The 17,413-nt window shown below is 36.6% G+C and overlaps 1 protein-coding gene across 1 annotated transcript; it reads left to right on the top strand.

Moving 5' to 3' along the window:
* The first annotated feature begins 4,774 nt into the window (after positions 1-4,774).
* Positions 4,775-15,324, top strand: pgap2 (post-GPI attachment to proteins 2). Its single transcript, XM_053479310.1, has 5 exons — positions 4,775-5,223; positions 7,512-7,761; positions 8,092-8,198; positions 11,309-11,417; positions 13,732-15,324. Exons 1-5 carry the CDS (start codon positions 5,056-5,058, stop codon positions 13,860-13,862), a joined length of 765 nt encoding a protein of 254 aa, XP_053335285.1. The 5' UTR covers positions 4,775-5,055; the 3' UTR covers positions 13,863-15,324.
* The last annotated feature ends 2,089 nt before the right edge of the window (positions 15,325-17,413 follow it).

The following is a 17,413-nucleotide window of genomic DNA, read 5'->3' as shown; positions in this document are numbered from 1 at the left end:
TTTGTTTTGATTCCAAACAAACAGCAAATAAATTTAAATTAGCAAATAATCTATTGCAGGACACGTGCATGCACACTTAATCGCTCACATATGCTATGGACAATTTGGAGATGTCGATTTGCCTAAATTGCATGTGTTGGACAGTGGAAGGAAGCCCACCAAGTGTGAGGAGAACATATATACTCAAACCTGTGATCCTGGAGGTCCTGGGATCCGGGTCAAGGTCACAACTTAAAATGGCTAAGATATCTGAAATATAATTTTCTATTTAAAGGATGTTTGGGTTGGGTACAGATTATTACCAAGAAGTACAACATGTGTCCCGTTGTACTTTTCTTCATAGTAACAGTTTACAGAGAAACCTTGCAGAAACTAATTAATGACCTAACTAATTGGCAGTGTTATTCTTTGGGATGTTTAGAGTGACATTTATGAAAGAGGTCATCAGTGTCAGTGGTCCCTAACTTAGAGATTAGGCTTTCATTTTACATCATTTTTGTAATCTCCTACTTTTGCCTATTGAGGTTAAGTGAAGGTAAAAGAGGAAGATGCACATTTGTTTTAGAAAATTTCATTTCACTTTTAGACTGAGGAGATTTGAAAGCTGTGATTTCTAACCTGATGTCTGTGCAAGTATTGATATTCTGTACAGTCATGGCCAAAAGTTTTGAGAATGACAAATATTAGTTTTCACAAACTTTGCTGCTAAACTGCTTTTAGATCTTTGTTTCAGTTGTTTCTGTGATGTACTACAATATAATTACAAGCACTTCATATTTTTCAAAGGCTTTTATCGACAATTACAGTACATGATATTTATGCAAAGAGTCAGTATTTGCAGTGTTGGCCTTTCTTTTTTAGGACCTCTGCAATTCGACTGGACGTTCTCTCAATCAACTTCTGGGCCAAATCCTGACTGATAGCAACCCATACTTTTATAATCACTTCTTGGAGTTTGTCAGAATTAGTGGGTTTTTGTTTGTCCACCCGCCTCTTGAGGATTGACCACAAGTTCTCAATGGGATTAAGATCTGGGAAGTTTCCAGGCTATAGACCCAAAATTTCAACAATTTGGTCCCCGAGCCACTTAGTTATCACTTTTGCCTTATGGCACGCTGCTCCATCATGCTGGAAAAGGCATTGTTCTTCACCAAACTTTTGTTGGATTGTTGGAAGAAGTTGCTGTCAGAGGGTGTTTTGGTACCATTCTTTATTCATGTCTGTGTTTTGGGGAAAAATTGTGAGTGAGACCACTCCCTTGGATGAGAACCCCACTCATGAATGGTCTCAGGATGCTTTACTGTTGGCATGACACAGGACTGATGGTAGCGCTCACCTTTTCTTCTCCGGACAAGCCTTTTTCCAGATGCCCCAAACAATCGGAAAGAGGCTTCATCGGAGAATATGACTTTGCCCCAGTCCTCAGCAGACCATTCACCATACTTTCTGCAGAAGATCAATCTGTCCCTGATGGTTTTTTTTGGAGAGAAGAGGCTTCTTTGCTGCCCTTCTTGACACCAGGCCATCGTCCAAAAGTCTTCGCCTCACTCTGGGTGCAGATGCGCTCACATCTGCCTGCTGCTATTCCTGAGCAAGCTCTGCACTGGTGGCACTCCGATCCCGCAGCTGAATCCTCTTTAGAAGACGATCCTGACGCTTGCTGGACTTTCTTGGACGCCCTGAAGCCTTGTTAACAAGAATTGAACCTCTTTCCTTAAAGTTCTTGATGATCCTATAAATTGTTGATCTAGGTGCAATCTTATTAGCCACAATATCCTTGCCTTTTTTTATGCAACGCAATGATGGCTGCACGTGTTTCTTTGCAGGTCACCATGGTTAACAATGTAAGAACAATGATTTTAAGCATCACCCTCCTTTTAACATGTCAAGTCTAACCCAATCAGCCTGACATAATGATCTCCAGCCTTGTGCTCGTCAACATTCTCACCCGAGTTAACAAGATGATTACTGAAATGATCTCAGCAGGTCCTTTAATGACAGCAATGAAATGCAGTGGAAAGGTTTTTTTGGGATTAAGTTCATTTTTATGGCAAAGAAGGCCTATGCAATTCATCTGATCACTCTTCATAACATTTTGGAGTATATGCAAATTGCTATTATAAAAACTTAAGCAGCAACTTTTCCAATTTCCAATATTTATGTAATTCTCAAAACTTATGTCCACGACTGTATATGCCGTAAAAAAAAAAAAAGATGATGATGATAATGCCTTCACATTCTACTACTTTGAGAGTCAATAAAGACTTTAATTGGTGAACGCTTATTAATGCTAATTGTGGTAGCATGTGGATGCAGTATGGTTGTGGCTTAAATAAATACCAGTCAGCAAAAATGTTTATTTGAGAATGTACACGTACTGTTGGGTATGAGCTTTCTTAGGAAGGACTTCGGGTTTTCTCTATTGTAAACACCATTAGTGAAGAAAATTATATATATATATATATATATATATATATATATATATATATATATATATATATATATATAAAAGCTTTTGGTTATGAATGGAGAATGGACTTTTAATTTGTAGTCACAATTATGTAAAAAAAAAAAAAAAAAAAAAAAGTTTTCTTCTTATTAGTGTTTACTGGCATCTTGTATACACTATGTTTGCAGCACCGCCACCTTCTGGTCATGCTCTCTCTCATCTTCCTTTCAGTATAAATCCTCTTGCCCACAAACCTCCCTACGATTAAAAATGTGTCTTTTTTCATATATTATTATTTTTTAAATTAACCTGGTTCTGCTTCTTGCTAAATATTCTATACACAAGTCAAAATGTAAAAGAATCAAGCCTTTTATTTACTTTTAAACAGGATGTAAAATATTATATTAATCATTTTCTCTAGTAAAATAAATTCAATTAAAATTTTATTTGTCACATACTGTGACAGCAGTGTTACCAGCTTACCAATAAGCTGGTAACACTGTTAGTATATGATTCTATATTATTTGTACACTTTTATACAAATAACCATTTAACTAATGCAAGCAACGATAAACGGCTTTCGAGAGGGATTTTGAGCCATTTTTCTTGCAGAAGAAGATCACTACTTCATGCTGGTGGAGGAAAACGTTTCCGGACTCGCTCCTCCAAAACACCCCAAAGTGCCTTAATAATACTTAGATCTTGTGACTGTGCAGGCCATGGGAGATGTTCAACTTGACTTTCATGTTCACTCACAAACCTCTCTTGTCACCAGTCTTGCTGTGTGTATTGGAGCATTATCATCCTGATACAAGTCACCGCTTTTAGAATACCATTGTTTGAATGTTTGAACCATGTCCTTGGCAGTGACTAGTTCAAGTATTTGGCCTAGGGAATGCCATAATATTACAGCTCAAACTATCATTCATCCACCACCCATGCTTCACTCTGGGCATCTAGTTGGTACGCTTCTTTGGGGCTTTTTCCACACCGTAACTCTCCCGGATGTGTGAAAGACAGTGAAAGTGGACTCATCAGAGAACAATACATGTTTCACATTGTCCACAGTCCAAGATTTTTGTTGCTGGCACCATTGAAACTGCCATTTGGTATTGGCACATGTGACCGAAGGTTTGGCTATAGCAGCCCGGCCATGTTCATTGACCCTGTGGAGCTCCTGACGAACAGTTTTGGTGGACAGGAGAGTTGAGGTGCACAGTTAACTTTGCAGTGAGTTGGGCAGCTGTGGTTTTATGTTTTCTGGATACAATCCTGGTTAGCCCAAAGACTTGCTGTCTTGGTCACATACTGTATGTGCCAGCGAGACGCGCACCAACAATTTGTCCTCTTTTAAACTCTTATATGTCACACATATTGTTGTGTGCATTGCAATATTTTAAGCAAAACTGTGCTATTACTTTGCAGTTTAAACCTTCACACCCTGTCCTTACTGGTGGAATGTGCAATCAATGAAGATTGGCCACCAGGCTGGTCAAATGTAGCCATGAAACCTCCAACACTAAATTGGCCAGTGTTTCAGTTTCATTGTCCAACCCCTGTAGTTGCTGCATACAATTTGTTCACAAGAAGCCCTTCAATGAAGATTAATGAAATAAACATTTCTGTAAAACTATTACAGCATGATGAGTTATGTAGCAAAATCTCCTGTGAAGGCTGCGAGACAGGCTTAGGCGTCCAAATGGTAGCATCTTCCAACCTGTGTGCTGATTTTTTTTGTAGTTTTTGAGCATGTTAAGACACCCAAAAAAGCCGGATGATTGATTATTATTTTTATATATATATATATATATATATATATATTTTTTTTTTTTTTTTTTTAAATGAATAAATACATAATAATCCTAAAAACAAAAGGGGCACTTGCACATTTATGTCATCATAGTCATGTCATCGTGTTGATGTCATAGTGCTTGGGCCATAATTAATTAATTAATTATATTTATTTTGTAAAAGTGGATGCATTTTATATGTTTGTAATGTATCCACTGTTTTGCTTTATTTGTTTTTTTTTAATTGTCACAAAATCTGGAGAAAAAAAGGGTCAAAACATCAGAATATTTCTAAAATCGTGATATTTACAGGATCACAATACAAATTAAATCGGCACCTGGGTATTGTGATAATATCGTATCCGGTGGTCCCTCAACTTAGTGTTTTATTGAAAGTTTTATAAATTGCTTAATTCTTTATTTTAATAAATAATAAATAAAATTAATAAAATAGTGCCAGCTTAGCTTTTAGTCACTTTGAAGACTTTTATTTTGAATTAATTGTATAAACTTACCGGAAGTTTCATGTTGTACGTCTTTACTGGCTAAACTAAAAAATAGCTTTCCGGTAACATAAACATTCACATTTAATAACGCGTTTCGGTATCAGTACTGCTTCGTGATACTTAGCAACAAGGTTGCTAACTTAAAGTAATATAAAATAGCTCAGTCTGAAAGATGAAATGGAGAGTAAAGTGCCAGTAGTGATTATACGGACCTGTTGGTTTTGGACTTAGCGGTTGGTGTGTGTGTGTGTGTGTGTGTGTGTGAGTGAGTGAGAGAGAGAGAGAGAGAGGGAGAGTTAAAGTGGCCGGGATGCTGCAGGTACCGTATGGCGGTCCTGAGCGCGATAAGCCTCTCTTCAGGCTGCCTTTCACCCTATTCATTATAGGAACTGTGTGTCTGCCTTTCCTCGGCCTCGTCATTGGCGTCGTAGTTTCAATTCTTTATAACTACAACGAAGCGACCTACACTCACTGCCAGGTGTGTACACTGTCATCAGGTATTTCATCTCTTACCCAGGTGAACTTGTGTGTTTCAGGGGAAAGGAGTTAACGCTTATAGAGTCTCTAGACTAATGTGTATGTCAAAGTGGGCTGTACAGTCGATTGTGATGATATCACCTTATCACCTTATCGTCTATTCTGCTTAATCCTATGTACTGGGTTGCAGGGGGGACTGGAGCCTATCCCATGGTGCCAATCCATCGCAGACTAATACACACACACATATGCACACTCGTTCACACAATTTGGGAACGCCAATTATATATATAAATACTGATTCGCCTTACATTTTTTGTTCTTTAACAGCGGTTGGAATCCAGCAGGTTTCCAACAACTGTAGGTCTCGTTTTCATTTTTGCGGCATCTTAAGACTTAAAAACATTAAAACTTCTAACACTTCCTCCCCTGATCTTGTCTTGACTTGTTCTGTCTTTTTTCTCTGTCTGTTTACCTCTCAGTACCACTTAGCATCTAGTTAAAGTACTGTAAGTTGCATTACACCACCCATAGATCTCTCTCTCTCTCTCTCCCTGTCCATTGAGTCATCTTTGCATTGTTCATGTGTAAATGTGGACATGTCCACTATTATACCTAGCTGTGAGTTCTGCTGTTGTTGTAGTTGTTGTTGTCCTAAAGAATCTTTCCGACCACATTTCTTCCCCCAATATGATGGTTCACTACTGTCCTTCCAGGTTCTAATAATATATATGTGCAAATAATTGTTTAAATAAAAGCATTATATTTAATTAACAAATATGTTCACTTATTTATAATTAAGTGTGCTAGCATCCTACATACCTTTTGTTATGTAACCAATTCAGTGCTGAGTGCACATGTTTCCCAGCGGTGCAACAGAAACACATTTTTATGACGTTACATTATCAAAAGTCGCACACATTAAAAAAGCACATCTGTCCATGTGCTCACAACTTAGGCAGTTGGGCCAGTAAAATGTAATCCTTTCTTTATAATCCTTCAGGTGGTGCACTTTAAAATATTCACACACTGGTGTCCCGTGTGGTAGGAGTAAATTTTTTGCTATGTGTGTTTAGAAATAATAACTAGAGTGGATGACGGAGATAAGTGCTGTTCAGTAAAATTGTTTAATTTTTTTTTTGTTTTTTAATTAATTTTATGTTAATTCTTGTATTTGAAGTTAGTTTATATTGTTTAAATCATGCTCTTGGTGTTTAAGTAAGAAACCTAATATAAGGAAGGGGCTTCATTTCATCACTCATGTTCAGTTCAGGGGTAAAGCTGTTAACTAGGCTAATGGTATGAAACTTCAGAGTTTGACAAATTTTTTTCATTATTTTCAAGGTTCAAATTCTTAAAATTGTTCCGAAAAAAAAAAAAAAAAAAAAAGTAATGTAAAATCGGGATACTTCCAGAATCCCAATATCAATCGAATCAGCGCCTAGGTGTTGTGATATTATAGTATCGGTGGTACAGTAGGTGTAGATAAATTCCTAGTTTATTTATTTCACACATGTTCCTTTGGGATTTTATTTTTATCCAGATGGATGACTACAGCTCAAACCACCTACTGTTTTTTGGCAAGCTTAGCGATGATGTGATCATCTAGATGTCTGTGATTTTCTATGTAAATGCCTCCTTGCATTAGAAAAAAAACAGTTTACCTACTGCTTCCTTCCGTATTATTGTAGCATGTGAACTAGTGATATATCCACATATTTAGCACTTCCCTAATCACAAAAAAGCTAAAACTTGGGTATTGGAAAATAAAAAATAAATAAAATAAATTCAAACAGGGACAGATAGATAAACAGTGATGCCAATCTCTCAGGGTGCTACAAATACAGGAGCGAGGAATAAGAAAATGTAATCCCTGAAAATGACATTACATCAGGTGAAAAAAGTTTTATGAGCTCCGTTTTCTATATGATTCCCTCCAAAAAATGCAAAATAATTATCTTCTGACACAACAGTTCATGTGGAAAAATTCCATAAAAAATCTGTTTTTGTAAACCATGTGCCAAACATATTTCTGCGTTAGTTATTACTAGAGAAATTATAACATTTTAAAATGAGTTTACTAGTACAATTGTCAGAGAGAGCTGTGATTATCAGTAAACTAATAAGCACCCCCTTATCTCCTGATCAACGTTTATATTGTTGTACATTTAAGCAGAGTTTTCAGAAAGTTATTGACAGTTGTGAATTTTGCTGTAACTTCTTGTAACTTCTGGCTGTTACTGGACCATCAGACACTGTTCTTACCCCCAGGTTTCATTCTTTTTCTAGGTCAACAACTACCTTCCATCCATTAGCGCAGCCATTAACCTCACACCGCAGCGCTACATCTGGCGCTTCTGCATTGGCCTGCACTCGGGCTCGCGGTTCCTGACAGCAGCGACTTACTTCAATTTTTACAATCTGCGCTTTGCCAGGCAGATCATAGAGAAGCTTCTGAGCGCCTTCACTCTCCTCTGTGCTGTAACTGAGAACACCAGTCTGCTCCTGCTCACCTACGTCAGTTCTACTGAAAACTACAGTGAGTGCTGTTTAGTTAAATTTTCTACTCGCTCCCCTGTAGCTGTAAACAAAATTATTGGTACAATAGTTAAAAAAATATAAAAAAAAATATAATAATACTGACTTTACTAGGACAAGCAATGAAACTAGAGAGGAAGCATGTAAAGTCTTGTCTAGAACTGCTTTTTTTAAATGAAATGAGCAGAACCTGGTTAGTTTTACTATTCACTCACACACATGCAGCTAATTAATAGGCATAAATATTTTCCCTTCTTTTTAAAATTATAGGATTTTTTTAATGTGTAGTGAAACAGTTTTGTATACTTCTGTTGTCAATGTTTTATTGCAGATGTTCATAAATATGGTTTCATCACATTCATTGTCAGCTCCGTGCTCCACATGATGAGCACTTGCAGGCTGTGGTACGTGATTATGAAGTACACCATTAGTACTGAGGTAATGTAACCCTTTTCCTAATTATATATTTAAGCTATCTTCACTTTTATTCTTGAAGACATTTTTTAAGTTTAACTCCCTTTTTTTGTGTTTAACCCTAATCACATTCATGTTAGAGACAGGCCTTATTAAAAGACCAAATACACTGTCCGACCCTAGAAAAGTCACACAATAATATTTAGTTGGACCTTCTTTTGCGATAAGCTAGCAAGGTCACAATATTTATTTCTGTCCACAGTCAGATAAATTTCTGTCCAAGATCTTGTGTTGATGATGGGAGAGTTGTACTGCTGCCTTCTCCAGCACATCCCAAAAGTTCTTAATGGCTAATTAATGTGTAAAAATGATGTCTCATGTGTGTTTGAGCCCGATGAATCCTGGTATTGACATGTTTGAATATGCCTGTGGCATGAGAGACGGAAAAGAAAACCAGTTCATTTCATACATTCAGGTCATCACCAGACCTTATTTTTTGGTCACATAACTTTGCTGAGCCTAGACATTACCAACTGAAGCAATCCCAGATCATAATACTTTCAAGGTTGAGAGGATTCACAGCTGTTTAGTACCAATCCCTTGGTTCCCTTTAAATTGTGCATGTGGAAATGCTCTTACTTTCACTATTAAACAAAGCTGTGAGTTTTACTGTAGTTTTTTTTACGATTTGATTTTCACAAAAATCATTTCTGATTTTTTTTTGACCACATTTCTTTCCCCAATGCAGGCCAATAATTAGAGTAAATTTTTGCCATGACCGCATATGTCTTCCGACATGGTTGTTAAGAAATAAAAAGCTTCTCACTGCATCAGTTAAGGTTAAATGATTGAGATGAGAGGAAAAACTGTTTCAGTTATGAATCATGATTCTTTTATGTGGTGATTCACATACTGCCACACTGACTCCAAAATCGATTATGATTTATTAATTTTTACATGTAAAAATACATTTTTTACATTGGCTGGTGTTCAGTTTGATTGGCTGTAATCAGCTGATCAGCCTCAAATATATAACCGATTCTGTACCGTGTTCTGTAGCTTCTGTGTGGCGCAACAGAAACATCTTCATGGATTTACATTCTAAAAACAAATGCATGCATTATAAGCCTCCAATCTGCTTTTTTCTCCGAACTTAGTTTCAGACCCACTCATTACACGTATACCAGTTGAGTGAGAAGTCACACACGCCCATGTGTTTACAGACACTCAACCCACGTGCTCACTATGAGGTTGAGTTTTGGGATTTGAAGGCAATCGAGCACCGTTTAAATAAATAAATAAATAAATTTATAATCCTACAGTTTTGCGCACTCTGAAATATTTACACATTTTTATCCCATGTGGTAGGATTAAGTTGTTTAAATGTGTTTAGAAATGATAATTATGGCAGATGTCTAGTATATGAAGTTAGTTTGTATTGTTTAAATGCTGCGCTTGGTTAAAAAAGTGATAAAATGGGTATTATAAGGAACGGGCTACATTAAAAGTAATCACTAAACTTTTTAAAGGTTTAAAATGGTAACAAAATGTGAGAAAAATGAAATATTGAATTGGAATATTTATAAAAATTTTGATACTTATATGATCGCAATTTTAATTACATCGGCACAGAGGTATTGTAATATCGTATTGAGAAGTGACTGGTGATTCCTATCCCTATTAAATAACTTGTCACTGGAACCATATTAATATCTTGCCTATTTGCTAGGTTTAATCCAGATGTTGACACTAATCCTTAGTTGCATAGATTTCTGGTTAAACATTTGGGTATGGAAAGTTTTAAGTGGAAAATTTGACACATACTCAGTTTTCATACACACCTGATTTGCATGTAAAAGACACACAACTGATGCAGTTTTACATGTATGCGGTAATTTTTAGTACAGGAGTTTAGTCTTGAACACAAACCTGTTTTGTTTCATTTAAAACCATTTGAAAGATATCGAAAAAAAACTTTTTTGAACCCATTTATAAAAATATTGCTGTTCCTGGTTTAAGGTGGCTTCGTTATACTGTCTAGAACAGTTTGCACATTTTTAAACATTTGTTCATCATTTGGTTTCATTACACAAATTGCTTGTTATTTAATGTCCGCCTTATATACACAAACATGCAAGACATAGAAACCCATAGTTATGATGACTACTGTATTGTTTTCTTCTTTTTAAATAGCAAAGCATGCCATTGTCTAAGCATGCCTAGTTAACAGAATTAGATTTTAATTTAAAGAAAAAGCGAAAACTTCATGAGTCATGACCTGGTTGACCTGAGCCTTCTCAAAGGCGTGCTCATGATGTTGGGTGATCTGTTAAGAACAAGCTTCTTATTTCATGCCTAGACGAGTTCTTAACCCTGCTAATGATCAGTCGAACAAAGTTTTATTACTGTGTTAATAACTTAATCTTACTGGGTAAAACATTTTATCATAAAACTATGGGCGTCTATTCACTTCTTGCATGTCTGTCTAGACTCTGTTGGGCAAACTTCTATGTCACCAGCAGAGGGCACAGTTTACACATCCTGCTTCCTCCTCAGTCATTTGTGTACCACGATCAGTACAAATGTATTGAATCTTTCTCATTATCTATATCTAATCTTTTGTGTTGTGTGTTGCTCAGCAACTGAGTAAACTGGATTAACAACTGTGTAAATATTCCCATTACTGCACGTCATGTACTTAGCCTTTTTGCAGGTAAATTAGCCAAATCTAAATAATATAGCTGATCTGTCATGTGTAGAGAGAAAAAAAAGTTTCAGTATTAAAATAATTGTTACAAATGATAATTCAGACTTTATAAAATATTTCTTTCATGGCCAACCATTTTTGACTGGTGTCACATCTCGCTGCAATCACATGAGGTGCAACTGCAGCTGTGAACTGGGAGGGTATGTGTCAGAGACCGCAGTGCTTCTTTTATTTTAAGGCTGTGAAGGTGTGTAACTTGTAGGGGAAGTGGTTTAGATAGAGTGAAGCATTTACAGAACCTCTTTCTAGATGATTGCACCACATCTAGTTGCGGAGGAGAAGTGGTGAAATATTTAACGTTTCATGAAACGTTCAACCTTCTCTTTCTCTCCATTTTTCTCCTCTTGGTCTCTGTCTCTGAAAACAGGAGATGACATCATACCGCTTCAAGTCCCGCCTCTTCCTCTTAAACATTGTCTTGACGTTGGCTGCTGGTTACTTCTTCAGGCGCCACAACAAGTATTGTGAACCAGGAAGTGAGTTCAATATCTTAGCCCCTGTCTTCTAAGTGTCACTTGCGTGAAGTTTGTCTGTAAAGATCCAGTGAGAGCCCATATAAGGAGAGAAGCTCAGCTGCAAATCTTTGACGCCTCATGAGTCCAATTGTGTCCGATTGTAGCTGAAGGAGCAAGAAAGCATTGTGGTCTGCTAAGGTCCAAGCTAAATTTCAAAACTTTAGTACATATGAAGTAAATGGTAATAAACACAAACCTGTTTGTTTCAAAAGGTCTAAATAAGGAAATAACATGACTGAATGGGACCAACAGTTACCTTTTAATATTTAACTATTTGTGATTAATTCATGTTTGGACATAATACAGTATAAGATAATTTCAAGTGTTTTTTGTTTTGAAAACAAGTTACACATTTCCACTTTTGCCACTCCCTCAACAAGACAAGACACATCCATTTCTTAATCAACATTAGGAGAGTAAACACGCAAGCAGTCAATCAAGCAGACCGGAGAGAATCTGAAAACCTAGCCTCTTGTGTCCGATTTTAGCAAAGAAATTCAGAATTTTCTCTCATATTTAGCTGTCCACCACGTCAATCACTATTGAATATTTTAACTAACAATCTGCTGACCGTTAATAAGACTCATTGAAAATGGTCCAGTCACGTGAGCCCAAATATTTAAAAACGATATTGATTCGCTAAGAACAAAAGTGAGAGGGTTTGGGGCGCACAGTGCTGCGCCCCAAGGATGATTAAAAAAAAATCCAATTAGAGCTCCGCCTCAAATCACATGCTTTTCGAAAATTTACGTGCCTACAGTACATAGACAGCCCTTTGTCCGGCGCCCCGCGTACACGAACACAAATGAACGTAATACAGTTTAGATTTTTTTTGTTATTGTAAATAAATTATACTGTATTAAGAAATACAGTGGAATATTGTGACTAAATGACTTTATTATGATAAATAATTACATGTTAAAGTAGCATTCTTCTCTGCCTCTCTTTAAGGGGGCGGCACCCCAGCGCCCCTTATTGACCGGCCACCACTGCCAAAAAGCCAGGATTTTTGTCTGGTTGACATTGACTTCTACTTTTTGTTAATAGTAAATAAATGAAGGAATATTTCAAATTACAAAGAATTGTCCACAAATAGTTTGGTTCTGTATCTATCCAGCACTGTTTATCCAAGTCAGAATTTCTTTGGTAAAGTCAGATCCCAAGAAAAGCAAGATTTTGATTGTGCTTCCTCTGTAGTGTAAGGCTGTTAAAGCATTGGATCAGCATTCAGCACTTTGTTATAAACAGGGTAAAATCATGACGTATTATGCTGTTGTGAGGAAAAACATTATCATCAACGCCGAGATGAGTCACTGTTACCACCACAGAACTGATTGTTTTTCTCGAAAAACAGCCTTTCCTACAGTGTTTTATTTAAATTCCACCAGTAAAGATATTAACTGCTCATATACATTTTTCCTCTTTGTTGTGGAATATTTGTAAACTCATTTATTCTCTTGTCACTTTTCACAAAGCATTTTCCCCTTTTTGTTAATAAGGCTTATAAATAACAATGGGTGTTCAAGTCAAACCGGGACTGCGCAGAATACAACGCAATATCAATACAGTTGAATAGTTATAAGGGTAAAAACGCCCTTCATTTATTTATTTTGTTATATAATCCCATGTTACACTAATGCACTTATCCCAGAGTTTCACTAGTGCATGCTTACCTTCAAAGGTAAAATGATTTTTTAGTACACCTAAGCCATGATTGTCCTGGACTGCCTGCTTCACGTTTGAAACTCTGGCCTCCCAGGAACTCCTATAATGCCCCAAACATGTGGAAAGCATGTGAAGCGAGGTCGGATCTATATGGGGATGTGGCAGTAAGTTCCAGCTGAGTTCTGAAATGTGCAAGTGGTGTGCCATTAAAGGATTTCCTGGGAGGCCAGTGTTTCAGGCAGTCCAATCATGGATCTGGTTAACTGAGAAAACCTTTTACCTTGATGGTAATCAAGCACTAATCAAACGCTGGGATTAGTATTAGTATAGCAGGGGATTATATAGAGAAATTAAGGTCATTTTCACTCTCGTAATTGTGTTGTTATTCAGCGCAATCAAAAGTCCCGGTTTAACTGGAACACCCCTTGTGAGAAACCAGAAAGAGCAAACTGAAGCCCTTTTAGAACATTTGCTGTCTTACTAATCAAAGCATAAATATTACATAAATGTCTCATAAACGCCTTCTGACCAATCATACTGAAGTTTTTATCAGGGCTATGGAAGTGTCAAATGTTAACAGAAGCTGTGGTTTCTTTTTTTTCTTTTCTAGTTTACACATGCTTTGCTTTGTTTGAGTATCTGGTAGTAGTGTCCAACATGGCCTTCCATATGACAGCCTACTGGGACTTTGGAAGTAAAGCGGTGATGGTGGCAGTGCCAATGGAGAGCAAACACTTCTGATTGTAAAAGAATCAACAAATTCATATGGAACCAACTGGGCTTCTTAATTGATAGAACATTATTTTTGGGCTGAAGTAAGTGTGTAAGTGTGTGTGTGTGTGTGTGTGCCATTTTTAAAATGTTTTTACGAATGTGTGAGTGACTTACCCAAACACAAAAAAATTGCTTTTTTTTCTTCTTCCAAACGATACTGTATCTGTGATTTGTGTTTACAAATTATTTGTGATTATTTTGCACAAATTTCTATGTAAAAGAAAAAGATAATGTAAAAGTTGGTCATTTTAAATCTTATATCAGTAGTAGTAGTAATAATAATACCCCAGATTATCTGTTATTCATCTTTAGTCAGCAGAGTTAAAAGTAAAATCATTTTGTAATACATTTTATATTCTGAAATGCATCTCAGGTCTGATTTAATGACGTGTTAAGGACGCTGTCTCATTCTTATGTCAAGAGCAGGAGGTTTTACTGACTACATCATCAGTACGCTTGAATACCAAAGTCAGTATTATGAACACTTGCTATTAGTAATGTTTGAGGGAACAGTTCAGCCAAAAATAAAATGATTGACTTTTTGATGATGATTTTTTTTTTATTATTAATTTTTTGGATCTTAAGATATTTAGGCATGCGATTTCCAAAATGCAAACTTGATAGCTATAAGCATCCGTTACATCTTTACGCTGTTAAACTTGGCGCTCCAGTGCAAAATTTAAGATACATAGAGTACTGTGCAAATGTCTTAAACCACCCCGATCACATTTTGCACCTAAAGAGCCAGACTTTCTTGTATTTTAACTTTTTTGGCTTTCTTTTATTCTAATACTTTTGACTTTATGTCTGGTTTCAGTCCAGTCCCTGTAGCTGACCAGTTTCAAAGGATTTTTTAAAAACCTATATAGTGACCCGTTCAAGCAAAAAAATTTAACTTGAGTCATGAACCAGTGAGAAACAGATGCAGATGGTGACGGATGATCAGGCCGGTGATTAGTATACTGGTGATGCTGAATGTTGAGTGGTTGGAACAGACAAGAGGGGAAAAGAGGTTGCCGCTGAGGTTGTTACAACCAGTTATTAGGCACTTTTCAGCCTGTCACAGTGGAACGTTTCTCATTTCTTGAATTTATTTTAAATAATTTCAGTTAATATGAAGAAATAAATGTGGCTCAAGACTTTTGCACAGTACTGTTTTTCTAACATTAAGCATGATGTTCTTCAAGTAATGGTCGAGAAACACAACTGAATGATTCTAGCTAGAACTTGTGAGACAACCGAAAACTATTTAAAGGGTCTACATTTAACATAAAGACTCATGTACAGTGTTTGTACATGTTTATGTCCGGATGTAAAGCAGTTTCAATTAACTGCCAAACTTTAAAGTTAATTTAAGAAATACTTTCCTTTTCTAAAGGGAGTTTTCCTTTTCACTGTTTGTATTTGGAAATTAAACGAGCATATTCCACATTCTGTCTTTGCACTTAAGTTTTTGTTTTTAGAAAGCATCATTCGGTGTAATCTACCACTGATAAATATGGACATTTTCATAACCACACTATGAATTGCTTTTTAAGTGTCCAGAGTAAGAAGGTTTAGAATGCTCACACGGTAGATTTAATATCTTCCCCCCCCACCCATTAATCAGTGTCAAAACAGTGTACAGTGTAAATTTTAGAGTGGTTAGGGAATTTCTGGTTAAACTCTAATAATACATTCTGATGTATTACATGTCATGGTTAAAATATATTTAGGTAGTTAATTTTTATATGGTTTATCTCAGTGACTTGGTTTCATGGTTGTTGGTGACAGATGGACTGGCTGGTTTAAATATTTCAGGACCTGCTGATCTCCTGGGATTCTCACACAGGGTGTGAATGGTTTGAGAAGCACCTAATAAACAGCGGTTCTGCGGACAGGATTTCAGTGAGGAAATAACAATCCTGTAGGACCTTAGTGAACAGAAAATCATGTCAGGATGCACAACGTTCCCAAATCTAAGCAGCAGAAGAAAATAATCTATTTGTAGTCTATTTCACTGCTGGTGGTTTATTGCATGAATCCCATCGTCACTAATAAGCTGGTGTAAGAGAGCATGTAAACAAATCATCAGAGCTGCTTGAACAAAGCCTGGCCCTGTTATCACCTAAAAAAAACAAATGAAAGTACGGAGATCTCATTTCACTGTCAAATAATCATGGACAGACAGTGGAGAGCTGTAGTACCAGAGAAAGAAATTAATATCCCACCAAGGGCCTTTCTGATGTATAAAGTGATATCAGAATGTATGTATCAGTATGTTTCGATGTCAAAACCCGATAAATGTTGGGAGTGAAAGCGTGCAAGAAAACGAATTGCTGATGTACATTATGAAGATGATCTGTGTCACTCTCTTAAACTTTGTGTCAGTAACACAAATAGGGAAATGACCGAGTCGCCTCTCTATTTAAATATGCCGTAGCAGTGCTACTTCCTTTTCTCAGTCTGCACATTCATCTCGGACAGAAAGCTGTCACTGCCTGACTCAGTGGGTAAAATGTGGTTTTGAAGTCACGTGTGAACAAACAGATGAATTGCATCTGTAGTTGATTCGTTCATGTACAGTACTGCTACCTTTGACCAAGTGAGAAAACAGTAAGCTAGGAAATGGGCAACCTCAAAGGTTCAGTTATAAGCAAAAAAACAATTCAAATAACATTGTACAGTTTTTTTCTATTGTTGTGGAGGATCCAGAAGCAGTTACTTCCTGTTACAACTTGTTATATGCATGCTACATATATATTTTTTTTTAACCAGGCTTTTTTTTTTTTTTTTTTACACTTCTCTCTTGAGCTTAATAAAAACCCGAAAGGTTTTTTCTGTCATGTCCTATTAAATATGATCTAAAAACATAACAGCAACAGCATTATCTTCAGTGTCACAAACCACTGACACTGTAGGTACCATTTACCATGAATGGTAAATAAATGTCTCCTAAATAAAAACTTTCTTGTAACATTATTTATACCATATATGCTATACTGCATAGTCCCTGTGTAAGTTGTTCTATGTAAACAAAAATGTACTATTTTATCATGAATACATCAAGTTCCTTGCAAACTAGTCTTAAATGTCTCCAAAATGTGTCTGTTAAGTTTCCAGCTAAAGTGCAACCTCGTATCATGCATTCTGACATGCCGAATTTTCTTTTGGTTTCAGTCCGTTTCATCCGCGCTGTTTCAGTGTCTGTAGCTTTAAATGAACTGCCTCAAACACCCCTTTGATGAGGGGGCGGGTTTGAGGGGGGAATCAATTAGAGTCTTTGGTCAGTCACTAATGTAACAATAATGATGTTTCATGTACTGTATAACCACGCAGTGGCTTATGTACATTGGGCGTTTATGTCAGACCGGGACTTGTTAATTGTGCACAAAAACAAAACAGCTATAAAAGTAAAGATTTCTATATATAATCACCTGCTACACTAATTTATGCATCCCAGCATTTCACTAGTGCATCGGGTTGACCTTTTTTAGAGCGAGGTCAGCATTGTACGGGGATGTGGCAATAACCTCCAG

The sequence above is a fragment of the Clarias gariepinus genome, chromosome 19 (genome assembly GCF_024256425.1).
Source record: "Clarias gariepinus isolate MV-2021 ecotype Netherlands chromosome 19, CGAR_prim_01v2, whole genome shotgun sequence".
Taxonomy (NCBI): domain Eukaryota; kingdom Metazoa; phylum Chordata; class Actinopteri; order Siluriformes; family Clariidae; genus Clarias; species Clarias gariepinus.
The sequence above is the reverse complement of the archived record's forward strand: the minus strand, read 5'-3'. Positions and strand labels throughout refer to the sequence as shown.

Excerpts from the sequence above, each read along its gene's own strand:
- pgap2 (XM_053479310.1), top strand. The coding sequence starts at position 5,056 with ATGCTGCAGGTACCGTATGGCGGTCCTGAGCGCGATAAGCCTCTCTTC. Across the intron at positions 5,224-7,511 it reads CGACCTACACTCACTGCCAG|GTCAACAACTACCTTCCATC; the intron begins GTGTGTACACTG and ends TTCTTTTTCTAG. Across the intron at positions 11,418-13,731 it reads CAAGTATTGTGAACCAGGAA|TTTACACATGCTTTGCTTTG; the intron begins GTGAGTTCAATA and ends TTTCTTTTCTAG.